The sequence below is a fragment of the Vollenhovia emeryi genome, unplaced genomic scaffold (genome assembly GCF_000949405.1).
Source record: "Vollenhovia emeryi isolate VEMERY1.0 unplaced genomic scaffold, V.emery_V1.0 DF939210.1, whole genome shotgun sequence".
Lineage (NCBI taxonomy): Eukaryota > Metazoa > Arthropoda > Insecta > Hymenoptera > Formicidae > Vollenhovia > Vollenhovia emeryi.
In genome coordinates, this window is record NW_011967156.1 from 456,797 (window position 1) to 475,213 (window position 18,417).

General features: G+C 38.6%; 3 protein-coding genes across 7 annotated transcripts in view; 2 read left to right on the forward strand and 1 right to left on the reverse strand.

Annotated features, from left to right (window-relative positions):
• Positions 1-6,372, forward strand: part of LOC105561176 (ankyrin repeat domain-containing protein 50) — an 81,746-nt gene extending 75,374 nt beyond the window's left edge. Inside the window, exons 6-18 of one of the 4 annotated variants that reach the window (XM_012010932.1) lie at positions 1-18; positions 531-701; positions 866-1,177; positions 1,355-1,676; positions 1,787-2,033; positions 2,306-2,489; positions 2,615-2,831; positions 2,968-3,159; positions 3,303-3,553; positions 3,679-4,217; positions 4,561-4,689; positions 4,938-5,118; positions 5,478-6,372. In XM_012010932.1, the coding sequence (XP_011866322.1) occupies positions 1-18; positions 531-701; positions 866-1,177; positions 1,355-1,676; positions 1,787-2,033; positions 2,306-2,489; positions 2,615-2,831; positions 2,968-3,159; positions 3,303-3,553; positions 3,679-4,217; positions 4,561-4,689; positions 4,938-5,112 (2,757 nt within the window). In that variant the 3' untranslated portion in view covers positions 5,113-5,118; positions 5,478-6,372. Of the gene's footprint in view, positions 19-530; positions 702-865; positions 1,178-1,354; positions 1,677-1,786; positions 2,034-2,305; positions 2,490-2,614; positions 2,832-2,967; positions 3,160-3,302; positions 3,554-3,678; positions 4,222-4,560; positions 4,690-4,937; positions 5,119-5,477 lie in introns of those variants that run through there. The other 3 variants (XM_012010933.1, XM_012010934.1, XM_012010935.1) reach the window with 3 other exon arrangements.
• A 124-nt stretch (positions 6,373-6,496) lies between these two features.
• LOC105561179 (excitatory amino acid transporter 3-like) lies at positions 6,497-10,449 on the forward strand. Of its 2 annotated transcripts, XM_012010937.1 has the most exons (10): positions 6,497-7,159; positions 7,540-7,800; positions 7,977-8,157; positions 8,411-8,453; positions 8,529-8,565; positions 8,915-9,098; positions 9,308-9,541; positions 9,616-9,807; positions 9,934-10,068; positions 10,263-10,449. In XM_012010937.1, the coding sequence occupies exons 2-10, from the start codon at positions 7,560-7,562 to the stop codon at positions 10,429-10,431; spliced, it is 1,416 nt and encodes a 471-aa protein (XP_011866327.1). In that variant the 5' UTR covers positions 6,497-7,159; positions 7,540-7,559; the 3' UTR covers positions 10,432-10,449. The 2 variants fall into 2 exon arrangements, with proteins under 2 accessions (XP_011866327.1, XP_011866328.1); XM_012010938.1 differs by lacking the exon at positions 6,497-7,159 and having other exon boundaries at positions 7,751-7,800; positions 7,957-8,157.
• Positions 10,433-18,337, reverse strand: LOC105561177 (aldehyde dehydrogenase, mitochondrial). The gene is made up of 8 exons (XM_012010936.1): positions 18,060-18,337; positions 13,840-14,085; positions 13,053-13,299; positions 12,050-12,384; positions 11,817-11,954; positions 11,544-11,708; positions 11,306-11,463; positions 10,433-11,217 (listed from the first exon to the last, which is right to left on the reverse strand). The coding sequence occupies exons 1-8, from the start codon at positions 18,156-18,158 to the stop codon at positions 11,070-11,072; spliced, it is 1,536 nt and encodes a 511-aa protein (XP_011866326.1). The 5' UTR covers positions 18,159-18,337; the 3' UTR covers positions 10,433-11,069.
• Positions 18,338-18,417: the final 80 nt, after the last annotated feature.

The window sequence follows — 18,417 nt, forward strand, 5'->3', positions numbered from 1 at the left end:
CTTGCAGCTTGTCCGCAGGTACATAAACTACGTTTCCAAACTAAAGCAATTTTTAATTAGTTAATTAAGAGAGAGCTACGAGTCGTGTAATTATAAATCTGATTTTTATTTTTTTTGCCAAAAAATAAGAAATTTTGTTTCAAATAGATGTAGTTGTCTATTTGAAGAAATAAAACATTAAATTTGTTTCTACGTTTTTTTTCTCAATACCGATATAGCTCGATGAGTTTCTAAAGTAACCGAGCATACTGAAGTCATCATTAATTATTAATCTGATTTCTGTTTGTGTTAAAATAGAAATCAGATTAATAATTAATGATGATTTGGCACAAATCGAAATCAGATTAATAATTAATGATGATTTCAGTATGCACGGTTACTTGAGAAATTCGTCAAACTATTTTAATGGCATTGGGAAAACACTTGGAAACAGATATCGTTTAAATAGATTTCTACTTGAAAACAGTTATATTCGTTTTCCCACGTAATACTATTGAAGAAGTGGCTAATGAATTTCTGAATTTACGTAGGCAAAGTTGGAAGCGGTCGACCGGAATGGACAGACACCGTTGAACTTGGCCGCCAGGCACGGTTACGCGGACGTGGTGCGCGTTCTCCTAGCTGCCGGCGCGAGGGCGGATCACGCGGACTGTGACGGCTGGACCGCCCTCAGGGCCGCCGCCTGGGGAGGACATACTCAGGTATAATTAGATTAAGTGGCGAATTTCTAAGAACATATGCAAGCCTCATTAACTCCGCGTTACATATAATATGTAAGAGATAGTCTCTCATTGAGTAAGATCATTAAATTGCAGGCCCCGCGAGTCGTAAATGAAACAGGTGTTTCTCACGAGTTCTGTTTCAGGTGGTCGAGCAACTTCTGAAGCACGGGGCTATGGTAGATTGCGCGGATTGGGATCAACGAACTGCGTTAAGAGCCGCCGCATGGGGCGGCCACGAGGATATCGTTAAGGCCCTCTTAAAGCACGGCGCGGACGTTAACAGGACGGACGACGAAGGTAGAACCGCTTTAATCGCCGCGGCGTATATGGGTCACAGCGAGATCGTGGAACATCTTTTGGACTTCGGCGCCGAGATCGATCACGCGGACAGCGACGGTAGAACTGCGCTCAGCGTCGCCGCGCTTTGCGTTCCTGCCAATCACGGATACGCGAAGGTTCGTCCGGCACATGTATATCAAATGGGCAAATGTTGCATTGAACTAGTGTAAATCGGTGCGCTAACGATTCAAGCATTCGAGAATTGTTGAATTAATTGTGATAACTTATTGGTGCAATTCTATAGATACGGTGAAAATGATTTTTGTGAAAATTATGTCAATTGTCTGCCGCAGGTAGTCACGATACTTTTAGAGCGAGGCGCCACCGTGGATCACGAGGACAAAGACGGCATGACTCCGCTATTGGTCGCCGCGTTCGAGGGTCACCGCGACGTTTGCGACCTGCTTCTGGAATTCGACGCGGACATGGATCATTGCGACGTCACCGGGAGAACGCCTTTGTGGGCGGCCGCGAGCATGGGACACGGATCGGTCGTCAAGCTCTTGTTGTACTGGGGCTGCTGCGTCGACACTATAGACAACGAAGGCAGGACCGTTCTCAGCGTGGCCGCTGCCCAGGGCGGCACGGATGTCGTGAAGCAATTGCTCGCCAGAGGTAGAATTAGTTTAACAGGCCCAAGCATATTGTGCCTGGTCTCTCTTTCTTTCGTCACCGTCTCCTTCTCTCGGTTACAAGTGTATAAAGAGATGTAATTTCCACGCAAGGCCTAGACGAGCAGCATAGAGACAATTCCGGCTGGACCCCACTACACTATGCGGCGTTCGAGGGTCACGTTGACGTTTGCGAGGCGTTACTGGAGGCTGGCGCGAAGATTGACGAGACGGACAATGATGGAAAGAGCGCTATTATGCTCGCGGCGCAAGAGGGGCACACGTCGTTAGTAGAGAGATTGCTGAAACAACACAGCGCGCCTATAGATCAGCATGCCCACGATGGTAAAACCGCTTTAAGGTACTGTGCTGATAATCATCAGTGATTCTACTATATACTGTTATTTTTAAACTAATATAATTTTGAACTAATCGACAAAGAGCTACGACCATTCTTCGGACTGCAATCTAAAACACGAATTGTTATTTATGCGTTTTTTTAGAAAAAAATTACTTTTCTTTAAGCTGTAGATTTAATTGTTTATCATATTCTCTAATAAATCTTAAATTTGATTAATAAATTAAATCGCAAATCAGATTATCGACATTTTTTAAATGAATTATCTCTCGTAGGCTTGCGGCTCTAGAAGGACATTACGATGCCGTAAAGATATTATTATCGCATAATGCTGACGTTAACGCGAAGGATGCCGATGGAAGGAGCACTCTCTATATACTCGCGTTAGAAAACAGATTAGCTATGGCGAGGTTTTTGCTGGAACACGCGAACGCAGATATCGAAAGTAGAGATTCGGAAGTAAGTAATCGTCAATTGTATTGAAGGAAGACGCTCAATAATTATTAACTGTTTTAATGTCTAAGATGATTCGTATACGTGTGTTCCACCTGGAAATTAGTAATTACTACATTGCTGTTCCACAGGGCAGAACATCGTTGCACGTAAGCGCCTGGCAGGGACACGTCGAAATGGTAGCGTTATTGCTAACCGAGGGTGGGGCCAGCGTAAACGCTTGCGACAATGAAAATAGAACGCCGCTTCATTCGGCCGCTTGGCAAGGACACGCGGCGATCGTCAGGCTGCTTCTGGAACACAGTGCCACTCCCGACCACACTTGTAATCAAGGTGCTACGGCTCTAGGTACATTAATTATGAATAATCTACATCTAGGTGAATAAGATGTACATCAACGATGTAAAGAATATTCTTTTACAACTTGGTTATAGTTTTTATAAAACTGAAGCATGTCAGCTGATAGACGAATGTGATTTTACAGGTATAGCCGCTCAGGAAGGACACGAGCATTGTGTTCGGGCGCTTTTGAATCATGGAGCCGATCCCAATCACTCCGATCATTGTGGACGTAATGCTATTAAAGTAGCTGCTAAAAGTGGTCACGATACAGTTGTTAGATTGTTAGAAGAGCATTCTGCGAATCAACGCAGTTTGAGGCCCGGCATCAATGGAGGTCAATTGTCACTCACGTTTTCTGTTAATTTATAATCCAATTTGAACACTTGGAAACATTCAGAAAGAGAATATAGAAATCGCTCTTGTCGCTCCTCTCTTGTCGAAAATTGAAACAATAATGATATGTTATATAATTTCCAGGTGGTAGCAGTAGTGCTACTTCTGTGACATCCAATTCGACGGCTGAGACTAAACCTTCGTCGGCGATTCTGAATCCTCTGTCGACGCAGTACAGCCCAGCTGAATCACCGGACTCGACGAAGCGACGCAGTTGCGTTTCTCTAGGCAACAATTCGAGCAACAGCAAATCTAGCAGCAACTTAACCGGCAGCACTAAGAGCGATCAAGGAAAGTTTAATCAAAACTCGATGGTTAACTGTCAGGTAATTAAGGTACACAGCTTCCACGATGCTCGTTTGGTCGATGAAATTAATTGTATACCATATTATGATTAATTATTCAATTCCCCAAAAAACTTACAAAATTATTTAACTTTTCCTAATTTTTATCATTTCAGACACCATTATCTTTCACACAACAACTACAGCAATGTTCAAGGGGAGCAAAGAGTCGGCCACTCAGCAAATTACTATCACCGTTGAAAAGCGAGCCGCAAAGCCCGATATACGCCTCACCTCCGCACTCTCCGTTAAGCGACAGCCTTATTCCTTACTCACCTACAAACACGAGTCCACCTAGTGCTCAAACGGCAGTTAACGTGATACAGAGTCAGCTGGGCGTATCGTTGCTGGCAGCAAATCCGAATATGCCGTACAAAGCGCAGATCGGAGGATACAATCATACGCCGGTCATCTACGAGCCTATCAATATTAAAACCGAGATTATCGATAGGAATAACATTAGCAAGCCGTTCGAATTAACAAACGAAATGTTAGGCTTGCACATTGGGAAGGATAGGGAGAACGGGCATGAGGAGAAACGGAATTCGGCCGACACGCATTTTACGCGAGATACTCATATGAGAATAATATTGGGAAATAGCGGCGCTGGCGTTGGTAGAAGCGTCAAGCACATTTCGGATCACACACCCGGCAGGTAAGCAGTTGATGAGAAACAAATCATATAGCACAAGTTACAAGCACTATACTAACATTCTAATTATATTTATCGCAGCGTACAATTAACCCTTTCTCATCGTGAAACGTTTTTGTTCATCCACGAGACACGACAATAGACTACATTTTAGAGACCGCAAATTATTTACGGGCATACATTCACAAGACTCAACGAGTGTCAGTCGGATATTATGCACATTTGTCTTATGTTTCACGCACGTGTACATAATCCACAAAAATCATGCGTACACAATTCCATCCTCTCAATCGAAATTTTATAGAGCATACTTATTATCTTAATTTTTTTCAATGCAATTCTTTAGACTTTGCAGAAATCACAATGGTCGTATACGGAAGACACACCGCTTCATGAGCGATAGGCTCTCCTTCCTTTTTCAACCCTCCCGAGCGAAAAAAGATAGAATATGTAGTCAAGGAGGACATACGACAATGTTAGACATATTTATCATGCTATGTATCAATTGGTTATTAACATCGTTTACTTAAAATGTATCGCCGATCAAAGGCACAAATGTGTATTAACGTTAATGAGATTTTTCTTTTTTGTTCTGAAATCTTGATACATTATTACTTTTCTTTTTGACATTTAACTTTTCACGTCAGCTCTTCGACAAAACAATATACATACATGTTATTCGTATAAACACATTTCGTCTAAAGCAGCTATATTTCGTTTCAGTGCGAGTAATGTGAAACCAAAGCGTAATGGCTTGGTGTCCAACAACCCAGCCATGAGATTAGTAGCGGGCGTTAGAAACGGAATTGAGAATGCTACAAATAGAAATAAGCCTATTACAACGCGTGTAAATGGATTTCAATGGAAGGCGGAGGCGCGCAAGGAAACACCCTTGTAGGGACAGGTATTGTCATCATTTATTTCATACTTGTCATTTTCATCCATCCTGTACGATACTTGCAATAATCTGTAAATTTACCAGCAACGACAAATGACTTGGTATCATTTCAAATTTGTCTAAAAAGTATTTTACCAAATATAGTTTACACTTAAACTATACTTAACTTTCCAATTTACTAATGTCATTAAAAAGTATATTAAAATCTCAAAATGTACATTATTTTTTAAATGAATAAACCATTTATTAATCTTGTGTTGCCACACCTCAAGAAGTGACGCAATGATAATTAGTCTCAATTAAATGGATATAATTACACAAATTATATGAAATATGATGAAATGCATTTGTTTCCGCTGCCACAGGCTGTATCTTACGGATTGCCTCGACGAAGAACTACGAGTCAACACCGTGGATGGCGATCTGTTGCGAACAAAAAGCGAAAGTCAATAAACAAATTTTTCTCTGTTTATTTGAGCAAAATCAAATTACCTCAAATAAAAAGGAAGAGGAAGGAAGAATGAATATTTCACAGCGTGGAAAACTGAGAGATCGCGTAGCACACAAAACCAAATATTAATTTGCATAGGGAAAGTATGTGTAGACATAGATATGTAAACTTACGAAACATGACTTTGTATAAATATAACATTAATGGAATTATTTACTGATCTCACTAATGTAATACGCGCGTACACATATACATATGCGTTCGTATTGGGTGTGTGTATGTGTATGTCTGTATGCGACGCTTATACAGAATATCGCAAACACTGCCCAGTCTCCGAACCGCACTGGTTTTCAGAAGAGGAGCTACTTCGATTTGCAACAGTCGGGGGTAAAGAGAAAAGTCGCTGAAGTTTGTTATCAAGAGAAATTGATCAGCTTTTGAGGTATTCTGTATATATACTTAAAAAATATTAAATTGAAGAGAGAGAGAAACTTTAGTCGTGATGTTAATGCCAGAATAGACGATAAAGTTTTAACGATGAAAATTTCTTCAGAAGACTGGATGCAAATAGAATGCATATGTGATCTTTTAATGGGTAACTTTAAACCGAGAAGAATATTGTAAAGATATGTATAAATTATATTAAGAGAGGACGTTAAAGACAAAAAAACGATATTACGGACTTAATACAAATACGTAAAGTTATGGCCTGAAAATGAGGAACGTGTGTAAATACCCCCCTCGTAATGTCTCTCGCAACATATTTATTATACTGTAATAGGTGCGAAATAAATAAAACTAGAAAAGAATATTACACGTGATCACCGGAGTAATTAATTGCTGCCGCTTTACATCATCGCGACTGCCGCCGCATTTCTTCATAATATCCCATCCAACGACAAATCATTCAAGGTGAATATGGTGATACGATAAGATTTATGACATCATTACGGAGGATAATGCAGTTCTCTTAATGTTACACGAATAAAGGTAAAATTTAACAGTGAGCGATACAAAGATACACTGCCGCAGAGATAATACGATATTAAAACTAATCTTTTACTTACACCATTAATAATTTATTGCAAGATTTAGAACTTTTGTCCAAGCGGTCGTTTGATCCGAGTTCTTGGGGCAATTTTCTAATTATGTTCTTATTATGTGGTTCAACGTATTTCCTCGTTGTCCCACAGTCTTTGTCTTTTCTTGACCGGTCGTGCACATTTTTTCCAGTCTACTTGTGAGTCGACGTCTGGACGTTTTTTTATTTAAAAAGTAAAGTAGTGAATAGGAAGGGGTAGGTAAATTGCAGCCGATATCGAGGTACAGTGCCTGCTCAGTCGCCAGATACGTTTGTTTAAATAAAACATTTCCTGATAAAAGAGCCCCTCTTGTCTTAGATGATATATCTTGATAAAGCCTGTCAAGATAGTTCTCCAAAAGACCGTTCAGTATTCTTTAAATTGTCTCATGCTCAAGCGCACTTTTACTCTGTTTATTATAATGTGAGCGAAATTTTTGGTATTTTTAATCCTTTTCGTGTCTCTTATACAGCTAAATAAAGAACCAAGTGACACGCATTCATATTTATACAAGGTAAGTATCTTATAAATTATTCAACATACATTCTTGAATTTTTAATAAATTTTAAGTAGGATAGTAGGAGAGGAAGAAAAAGAAACAGCTGCTCGAGTAAAGTAATAATATTAGTAAAAATTCTTATTAACAATATTAGCAATGTATTTGAAGCATTTGTCGGCTTTCAAATTAAATAAGTCGAAGCAGCAACAAAAAAGAATTGAGAGATTACCTTAATAATTAATAGGCGTTTAAATTTTCAACACGTTTAAGTTAGCTAAAACTTGTGTGTATTATTTTTAATAATAGATAACAATAAATGGTTCTCTCACCCTCTCTCCCAGAGTTGTCTGCATTATTAAGTGTAATTCTCAGTTATTGTGTATGCTATAATACAGTGCGTTCCACGAAAGCTACAATGTCCAAATGGATAGCTTTGCTGTCGAAACACAAATTGATAATAACAATATTGATTGGCGTGACTATTGGAATATCGTGTGGCCTGAGTCTCAAGCATTACAGCGGTGGAACATGGTCCCAGCGAGATATCATGTACATCAAATTTCCTGGAGAGATATTTCTCAGAGTAGTTAATTGTTTGATATTGCCGCTTGTCACGTCCAGTATTATAAGTGCCACTTGCAATCTCACCAGATCTGGTAAGTCCTTTAAGACTATATCAAAGTCTTAATGAGATCGTACACACGTATCTTTTATTCTGAAAAGAAATTAACGAATAAAATGCGACACATTTGTAAATACATTTCATGCGAAGAGTCGTGGAAGAATACAATAATCGCAAATTATTTTCTTAGAGTTTGTTACAATTGTGCAGGACCTATTGGATTGATGGCATTGTGCTATTATCTAACGACCACCACGATTGGAATAATTTTGTGTGTCGTACTCGTTGAGACTATTCGACCGGGCGAATTGATGATAAACGATCAAGAAGCTGAGGTACCAACGTCCATGAAAACCTTTATGACAATGGACACAATTCTGGATCTGTTTCGGTAATTAAATGAATATGCGGCGCACTTTTGAAGCTACTGAAATTTTGATTGCGAACGTAAAACGATATAATATAATATAAGAAGGAAAGAAGCTAAATGGAGAGCAATCTACTTAAAAGACAAATAGTTGTATTTCAAAAAATGCATAATAATTTCTTAGTGGATACCTGGAGCTTAAAAACGCTTTGTACAAGAAGAACGAAGTCTCTTTTTGTATGGTTGTATACATATTTTTTTCTCTCTTACATTACAGTAATCTCCTTCCCGAGAATCTAGTAGAAGCATGCATGTATCAGGTACGTTTACATATCATTTAATCAATCTCTTATCGCAGCATATCAAAACTACAAATTTTCTTATTATCGTTTCAGTATCAAACCGTTTTAAAACAGCCAGTTAACACATCAGGTACTATGGCACACTAGACATCGCATCTTTTCATTCGCTTGTAGGTTCTTTCCTCTTTTTCTTTTTTTTTTAAATGAACTCGCAATCATTTCTTTGTCAATTAAATTTTAATCTTTTAGATGCCATTTGTGTTGGAAAAGCTTATCTTTGATATTAGTGCTTTGGGGCAGCAAATAATAGAAGCTTATTCTTTAGTCAATTTCACTTGAGCAACACAAGAATAAAAAATAAATTTAAAGAATTGCTTCAGCTATTTCTATACGCGTAGAATAAAGATGTAAGCTAATTGTAATGCTCAATTGCTTTAACATTGTGCAATTTATGAAAGCATATTTTTAATTCGTTACAGTACCGATAGAAGAATGGCCCATAACGAGCGAATATGTGGCAGGAACAAATGTCTTGGGCTTAGTATTTTTCAGTGTGTTAATAGGTTTAGCAATCGGGAAGATAGACGCAAGAGGAAAGCCACTGTCAGACTTTTTTAATTCCTTAGCCGACGTGATGATGAAAATTATGAAATGGGTAACGCTGTACGCGTTGCTGTGCATATTATTAAATATTATTAATATTATTAAAAAAGATTTCGATTTTTCTAATGTTATTCTATGTTTTTAATTTTATTTTGAATATTTGTACACACACAAAACTTCTTAATGATATAATCTAATGATAAAAGATATTTAACATATAGAATGAATTACACGCGCTCATTGTTATATAACAAATTTTTTTTATTTAGGATGGCACCAGTAGGTGTATCGTTCCTTATCGCTGGCCGAATGCTGGAAATAGACGATTTTAGCGATATAATAAGTCATCTCGGATTTTACATTTTAACAGTGTTTGTTGGACTAATATTGCAAGGTTTTGTAATCCTGCCTCTCCTTCACTGGATCATCACACGCAGGTCACCGTATAAAATTATATCCAAGCTCGGCCCAGCTTTTGCAACAGCCATTGGAACGTCGTCGAGGTACAGCGAAAAAGAAAACATTAACGTGCACATTAGGCAAAACTTCGCATTCTAATTAAACGAAAATAATTTAGCACCGCCACGGTTCCCTATACGCTAAGATGTTTAGAAGGGCTGGGCATAAATCCCGAAATAACAAAGTTCATTATACCGATTGGAGCAGCGATAAATATGGACGGGATTGCCCTGTACGAAACTATCGGGGCGATATTTATTATACAATTACGTGGGCTGCAATTCTCATTGTTGAAGATAATAATTATCAGGTCAGTGATTAAAATGTGAACGCGATTGAACTGCAATAAGTTTTTTTTGTTCGAGAAATATTCTGCAATTGAAACATTATAATCTGAACGTTGCAATTTTTTAATATGGCGTTTGTTGTTCCACAGCATTACATGTACGGTGTCCTGCGTGGGTGCTGCCGGCATACCCAGTGGTGGCTATATGATGTTAATAATGGTGTTAAATTCTATAGGAGTGCCCACCGAAGATATCACACTAATTATCGCTGTCGACTGGTTTGTGTAAGTATTACGGTATCGTGCATCTTGCAGGTATATAAAAAACTTTTTTCTCTCTCTCTCTCTTTTAAGTTGGGAGAGCATAAATTTCACACGAACATAAATATTTCCTTAAAATTTATGCAAATATACTCCATACAAATTTTGACACGAATGTATTCTTTCTATTCTACAAAAGAAAATGTATTATTTTGCAGTGACCGATTCAGAACGACAATTAACATTATAGGTGACGCGCTTGGTGCAAGCATCATATCTTGTTTTTGTAAAAAAGATCTGGAAGGGGTTCTGGAAGGCGAGACATGTCCGCTGAAAACAAACGTTTGCAATACATCTATGAAAATCCATTTCAATAATGAAAATTAAAACAGATTTAATGATGTTTTATTGTCTTGAACTTAAAAAATAAGGTAATACAATTGTCTATGTAACTGTAAAAGTATTTAACTTGTATTTATTCAACGAAGTCAGCAAGATTTGTAACAAGTATGGCACATTTTGCAATTTTCTATATATTTTTGCATGCAAAACCTGATGCAGCATGACACACATTTTGCACAAATAACAGCTAGGTCTGCGTTATGTTAACTTGCTTGATCAAATTCACCTTAATGTATAACATTCATTGTGCTTAAAATATCTTAAATAGGAATAAAATAAAAAAATATAATTAAAGAGAAAAATTGTATAATATATTCTCGAAAAATATGTATTTAACTTTTTCTAATTAGGAATTTAAAATATTTGATGAAACTCTTTCTTTGTGTTATATCTCGCTATCGTATTACAGTTTATGTTATAAAAACTATTGCTGTCGCTTTATGTGTGCTCAACGCTCACAGTTTTACACGAGAAAAGTACAAAAATTTGTATACAACGAGATTAAAAATGTATATATAATAATTTTAAATTTATATAAAAAAATATTTGTACAGTGGTACTTGGTTTTTTCCAGTAAAAATGCTTGTAAAATGGTTTTTCAATAGCGACCTTGATATACTTTTTTATGAATTTTTCTCCATCATTTGAACTATTACGCTTTTGACTTCCGTATACGCCTCAAGACCGTATTCTCCAAGTTCTCTACCGTGTCCAGACATTTTGAATCCACCAAACGGCACTTGAGGAATTATATTATTATACGTATTGACCCTATATAAAAATTAACATTGAAATTAACGTGTATCTTTTTTTTTAGGGCTCACAACTTCATTCTTTGTAATATTTCCAAACGACTTACCACACGGTACCGGCGCGAAGACCCTGCACTATATAATTCATTTTATTGAGGTCCTTCGTAAAAACTGCAGCAGCTAATCCGTAATCGGTGTTATTTGCGCGTTCAATAACTTCTTCCAAATCGTCAAACTTCAGGATTTGCTGAACCGGACCAAATATCTGCCAAAGGAATGGAGTAGATTTTTCTTCTTAATATGTTACGTTACATTTTACAGATGAAATATAATTTTAATGCTTACCTCTTCTTTGGCTATAGTCATATCGTCTTTAACATCTGCGAATACCGTTGGAGCAACGAAGTAGCCTCTATCGCCAATGCGCTCGCCGCCTGTCATCAAACTAGCGCCTTGATCTTTACCAGTCTCTATCAGACGCATAATTTTATTTAACTGCTCCTCGTCAATCTTGAACAATGATTTAAATAACCATAATTGCACGATAATATAATATTGTAATACTAAAAATACTGTCGATTAATATTAGCAATCTAATCTGTACGAATTCGAATATACCTGTGGGCCTTGTTCTATTTTCAAGTCAAACGGATTTCCCACGGGCTTAGTTTTAGCGCGAAGCGCACTTTTCTCGACGAATTCGTCATAGATCTTTGATTGAACAAACGTCCTTGAGCCTGCACAACAGCATTGACCCTGGCGAGAATTTAATTAAAAAATAAGTGAACCACAAATTGAAGGAGACTGAAGAGACGGGGTTGTCCGTGCGTAAATACGTCAAAATGGATTACCATGTTAAAGAATAATCCAAAATGCGCTGCTTCAACCGCCATATTTACATCGACATCTTTAAGAATGATATTCGGGGATTTTCCACCTAACTCCAGCGTAGTCCTCTTTAACTTGTGAATAGCGGCATTTTGCTTTATTAGTTGGCCGACCTCGGTGGAACCCGTAAATGCGATCTTGTCAACCTTGTCGTGAACGACTAACGCGGCACCAGTTTTACCATAGCCAGGAACGACATTGACCACTCCGTCAGGAAATCCAGCTTCTTTAGTCAATTGCGCCATGTAGAGAGCTGTCAACGGAGTCTGTTCAGCGGGTTTTAGAACAACGACGTTTCCTAAGGAACAAAATAACGACTTCAATTTTATGCGCTGCCTGAACTTACGCCTCCAACGGTTTCGTTAATTCGCACGAAAAGACGCGAAAAATGGTATGATATATAATTTGTATGCGACAGGACTTGGTATCTTGACTTTTTTTCATCAAAGATACAGATACAAGATAAATTTTCAATCGATTCAGTGAAGAGATACAGATACAAGTTACATTTCTTGAATTACTTCAATTTTAGACATAGCTACAAGATACACTGAATTATTTCTTCGCAGAAAAATACAGATATAGATATGTGTAGAGAAAAATATTTAAAACAAATCACGTTTTAGAAACTGACATTTGCTAGTCAAGGGGCACGCAACGGCATCGGATTACCGATACGTCGTGAGATAGGATTCTAATGTGAGATGGTAGGCTTTCAACGTCCAAATTCAATGACAAATCTTTTTTCGCAATGATTTTTCGACACGATCTAACAAGCAGTTTTCCATTAAACAGATTTTCACTCCAAGAGCAATAAATTCAAGGTGGAACCAACAGATGATGCCTATTGATTTAGCAGACTCCACTATCTCACATTATGAGTCTATCTCTTAATAGGGGACTTTCCTCTATCTGTATCTATATCGGTATTGGTATCTTTTTAAAAGCTCTGGCGTATGGTCACACCTGTAGCTAAAGCCGGCGCTAACTTCCATGCCATCATCAACACAGGGAAATTCCACGGAATAATTTGACCGCATACTCCCACTGGCTCGTGTCTAGTGTAAGCAAAGACCTTCCCGTCAGCTGGGATAACTTTTCCATGATTCTTATCGGCCCATCCGGCAAAATATCTCAGTACTCCAACGCTCATGGGCACGTCCCCGCTGTACGCCATCGAGTATGGCTTTCCATTGTCTAAGGTTTCCAAGGACTGAAAGGTAGTAGTAGACGGATTAGCTCGCTTGTGAAAAAAAATCTGGGACAAGCCAAATATTCCATTAATTTTTACGACCCAAGTAGCTTAGAAAAGCCCCGCGGTAGTTTAAATATTCGCTACATTTTCATAAATGAGGCAAATAAATCGATACAAAATGTTACCACTTGTGTCTTACGCTACGAAAAAATCTTATTGAGTCATACGGATATGGAAATATCGCGCACTGTAATCACGTTCGCAGTAAAAAGCGACATTTGAATTGCTAAACGATACATTACGAATAATACAATTCATTTGCAAATGGCTTAGTATTCACTTGCAAATGTAGAATATTATCAGTCACTTACTCTTGACCTAGTCGACAAAGGTAGCAAAATATTTTGCAATCTCTTTGCAATCTCATAGATTTAAAACAAAAGAAAATATCAGATCAAAAGGCACAAGCACTCTTAGTTGATCTCTAAAGCTTGTCTATCGTTCAAATATACGTCGGTAATCCCGAATCCCGTATTAAACATCAATATTTCGCGTTACCGCGATGTATTTCTGATCACGCTCGATCAAATCCGCCAATCTGTTCAAAAGGACCCCCCTTTGGGAGGCGTCCATGGTTCTCCATTGTGAATTCCTCTTGAAGGCCTTATTAGCAGCCCGCACCGCGAAGTCAACGTCCGCGCTGTCACCTTCCTGTACCTCGGCGATCACCTCGCCGGTGGTCGGATTGACGGTGGGAAATGTGTTCTCGCTCTTGGACTTGTGCCATTCGTTGTTGACAAATATCTGTAACGAAATAAAATATCGACTCGTCTCTTTCCCAAGATCGTATCTTAAGTTTACACAATTTCCAGTTTTTCTGCTTAAACACGCATTCTGGTCCTAAATGAGTTAAGCGGAAAAACCGAAAATTGCGTAAAATCGAGATCCGACTTTGCGAAAGAGATATATACATTTTTGCAGCATGCGTCTCGCTTACGCTGTGTGTCCCCCCCGGGGAAAAAAGCCATATATCAAATTTGATCTAATTGTATCAAATAATGTCAGATATGATAAAATTTGATCAGATTATATCCAAATTTTAATCCATTTATAATACAACGGTATGTTTATAGCGTTTTATCTGACTATGTCTGACCACATCTGATTTGATATACATATAAATGGATGCGTTAATATTTTGATATAATCTGACCAAATTGTATCATATCTGACATTATTTGATACAATTAAATAAAATTAGATATATGGCTTTTTCCCCGGGCCGCCTATTTACTTGGCGCGTTTTTTATATTATATTATACATACTCACATAGCACAAATGACTGTTTGCCGGCTGATAATCGACACTTTTTAGTCACCTTGAAGTCAACTTTTTAAGTCGACAATTTAGTCAATTATCTATACTTATAGGATGGTTTATTGTCGACATTTTCAGGGAGTTGCAAGTCACCTTTCGGTAAAGCGAAAAATTGACTAAAAAATATTTTTTCGTCTTACCGAATTTGATATTTTTATTTTCATTGCAAGAAAGTAGCTGCAAAGTAACGATTCGTCACTTTTTGAGTAACTGTAACTGTAACTAGTTACATTTTTAGCGAAAAAACTGTAACTGTAACTAGATACTTTTATAAAGTGACTTTCCCAACCCTGTGCATAACATAGGAAACGTATGACACATACACTGCGTGCTGTATGTCAGAAAGCGCATCGCACACAATACCTTTTAGATAAGAACGTCACCTATCGCGAACGCGATATAAATAGATAGCTTGTCTAATAATCGCCGTCACTACGGTAGGCTCAGGATAGAAGATATTTATTATGAATTACGTAATTCAATTACATTTATACTAGAGTCCCTCTAATCTAATCAGAGTCTGGCCAACAGGCAGTTTCGGCGAAATAATGCGAGAGAGAAAGAAATATGCTCCCCTTCAATCTGCATGACGCATATGCTGTATGTAGAGAGAGAGGGAATATATTTTTCTCTCTCGTTTTGCCGAAACTCGCTTGTTGGTCAGACTCTGATTAGAACTCTAGTTTATACAAATTGATTGAAACGGCGGTGTCCTCGCCGTTTTCGAAGTTAATCGAATTAAGCGGGTCCCAGCGAGAAACGACTCGTCGATCGATGTCGAATCAATATCGACACCTTCAAATTGACGCCAAATCGTCAATTTGACAACGTTGATGTTGATCGAAGTATTCCGATCTTTCTATTCTGATAACATTGGAATTCTATAGTTCTCTTTTTGCAAGATAAAGCAAGAGAAGCCCCGAGCCTCGGCAAGCTGGTTCTCCCGAGTCGAGTCGGTTGCATAAAAGAAAGTGCTCGAATGCTTTATTTCCAAATAACGTATTCTCTTCGCTTGTTAAATTCAAGGAAACGAAAAACGAAAAAAGGTATTCGTCGGGCACTGATTAAGCCAGATAAATATTACGTCAGTATCGCTACACAACGAACATGCGATTAGATAACAATGGAATCGCCATTGGCATTCAAAGCTGATTACGAGCTGTAAGTATTGTAATACAAGCGCGCCCAATTAAGTCGCTAATTTTCTTCTTATTTCCTGACGTAACACACGGAGCTATAAATCGAACTACAGATTGTCTGAGGTTCGGGCCTGAGACACATACCCGAGTACGTTGAATTCAAAGAACAACAGAAAGAAAACTACCTTGAAGGAATATTCAGCCGGTTCACTCGGCTAGCAGCCGAACCGTCCACTAGTGGCGTATTTTTATGCAACAATGTGTATTGTAACATAGACAAAGTTTCAATAATTGGAGCACTATGGCAACAGCATATCCCTGAGGCGAAATCAATTTAAAAAAGTCCCGTACTACGTTTTCCTCCGACAAACAGTTATCGAGATATCATAAGCTAGACATTGAAAAAGTTATAAATTTTCTCTCGAATATCTCAAAAAGTATTAGGCAAATAAAAAAATGTTTCAGACAAAAATTGTTCATATTAATTAGTAGAATAAGATGGTATAATAAACAATAGGGGGTTCCATTTAAAAAATTGAAAGTGATCTTCACGTGACCTTCAAGCAACTGTTCAAGGTTAAATTAATGACACCATCTTATGTCCCCCTCGAAACCCAACAATATTTGTCTAAGGCATTTTTCGCTATCACCCCTACCTGAGGAGATATTACCATGTACATCGTCTTCGCGTAAGTGAAACGTTAGACGTGACTGGTCATAAAAAAAGACCTCTGTAATGGCTCTTGATTTATGACTTACTTTCCGACTTTCTATGGCGTCTTAGGCTCGCGCGTGGGAAGTAGTTAAATTTATTTTTACGACTGCTTGCACGAATTCATGAATTTTCTTATATATGTATTACATTTGATTGAAGAATATCGTGTGCGAAATATGTATTAAGATACGCGCGAGGAACGTGAAATGATTAATTTAATTAAATAATAATTGGAAGAACATTATAGAGAGTAGAAAATGAGTTAAATCAAATTATAAATAGTTAAAGTTGAGGCCAATAATAACGACGAATTTATTTAGATGATAATTAACAATATATTTACATATCGACTGATCTCTATCGCAAGACTGTATCTCGATTTTACGCAATTTTCGGTTTTTCTGCTTAAACACTCATTTAAGACCAGAATGAGCGTTTAAACAGAAAATTTTGTAAAATTCAGACACAACCTTGCGAAAGAGACCATGCAGTCAATATGTATTTGACCTTTTTAGTTATGCTGCATTGACATTTAACGAGTTTCACCGTTCTCAGTTTAATTTAAATTATAAATAAAAAACTCGATCCCCGAGGTTCGACCTTGGATTGAAGTTGCAGAGAATCTGCGCCAACGACGATGAACTAGCGCATTTTCGAAATCGCGCAGCTGCAGGAGAAAATCTCGCGAGATGCCAACGCGCACGATTACCGCGATACCGATCGGCGCCTCACTTCGGTCGACAGCACTGACCTGCGTCGCAATTCCGCCCAGTTCAATCTGCCCGCTTGGCTCTCGTAAGCAATCCAGTAGGAAAAATAGTACCGTGTGCCGTTTACTTTATATTCAAGACCGCCTTGAATTTATCTAAAGATGCCGTATGCAATATTTCATTGGCCACTGTCTCCTTGGAAAGAGACAGGGCCGCTCACTTTTAATCCCAATCTACAAGGTGCTCTCCGCATCTAGAAAAATTCTATCTTATACAAGCAAGTCAAAACGCTTAACAAATTTGTCGACAGCGTACAATGTATCGTATACCATTTTATCGAGTACAAAAGAGAATGTTTCTAGACGCAAGGGGCACATTGTAGATTAGACTTCAGCACTCTCGCTATGTTGCACGAGACAGAATTGACCCCCGGACGTAAAAGTTCATTGCAGCGAACTCTGGCTACACATTTCTGCCAACGCGGTGCGAATCGCGTTGACGCGAGGATCGGCCTCGCGAAACTTGTCTCGCGCGAACTTCGCCGGAATGTCATTACGATCGTCCTACACACATATCGATCTTCGAGCGCGATGACAAGTTTCCCCCCCAGATTCAGCAGCCTACGGGGCATGTAAAAGTTATGGGAATCCATAAATGGGTGAAAATACTACGCGTCTACTCCACTTCGACGAGCGTTTTTATTTGCGCGTGTCGGTGGCGTCTCATCTCCCCATTACTTTTTTGACCCCGTCACTCCTTTCACAGTCGCCATATCGCCGGACGCGATCGCGACGAGTGCACGACATACGGAGATTTGCTTTCGTTTTCGCACTTACGCCTGTGTACAGAATCGGCGGGTTCGTGTCCGGCGCCGGCAGAGCCGCGGACGAGTAGCGTCGCAGATGTTGAATCCTCTTGAGCACGTTGCGCAGCATGTCGGTGGCGACGGACGAAGCGTTCCCTCCAGTCGGCGGAAGAAAACTGATCTGATACGATAAACTCTAGTCTGCAAACCCGACTCCGCCCCAGCTATTTGCACATGGCCTAGTGACACGCTCCGGCGAGGCCGAGCGCGCCTGCTCTGCTCCGAACTTACAATGTACTAGTAACATTTAGACGCAACAATCGCGTTAAGGCCTTCACACATAAAATTCCGTAAGGACGTAAAACGTAAGCGTAAGAAAATCAACAGAT

Coding starts and splice junctions, on each gene's coding strand:
- LOC105561179 (XM_012010937.1), top strand. CDS start 7,560: ATGTCCAAATGGATAGCTTTGCTGTCGAAACACAAATTGATAATAACA. Junction 7,801..7,976: donor TTGCAATCTCACCAGATCTG/GTAAGTCCTTTA, acceptor ACAATTGTGCAG/GACCTATTGGATTGATGGCA. Junction 8,566..8,914: donor ACAGCCAGTTAACACATCAG/GTACTATGGCAC, acceptor AATTCGTTACAG/TACCGATAGAAGAATGGCCC.
- LOC105561177 (XM_012010936.1), bottom strand. CDS start 18,158: ATGCTGCGCAACGTGCTCAAGAGGATTCAACATCTGCGACGCTACTCG. Junction 14,086..18,059: donor CGCCGATTCTGTACACAGGC/GTAAGTGCGAAA, acceptor ATTTCGTTACAG/ATATTTGTCAACAACGAATG. Junction 11,709..11,816: donor AAATAGAACAAGGCCCACAG/GTATATTCGAAT, acceptor TCATTGTTCAAG/ATTGACGAGGAGCAGTTAAA.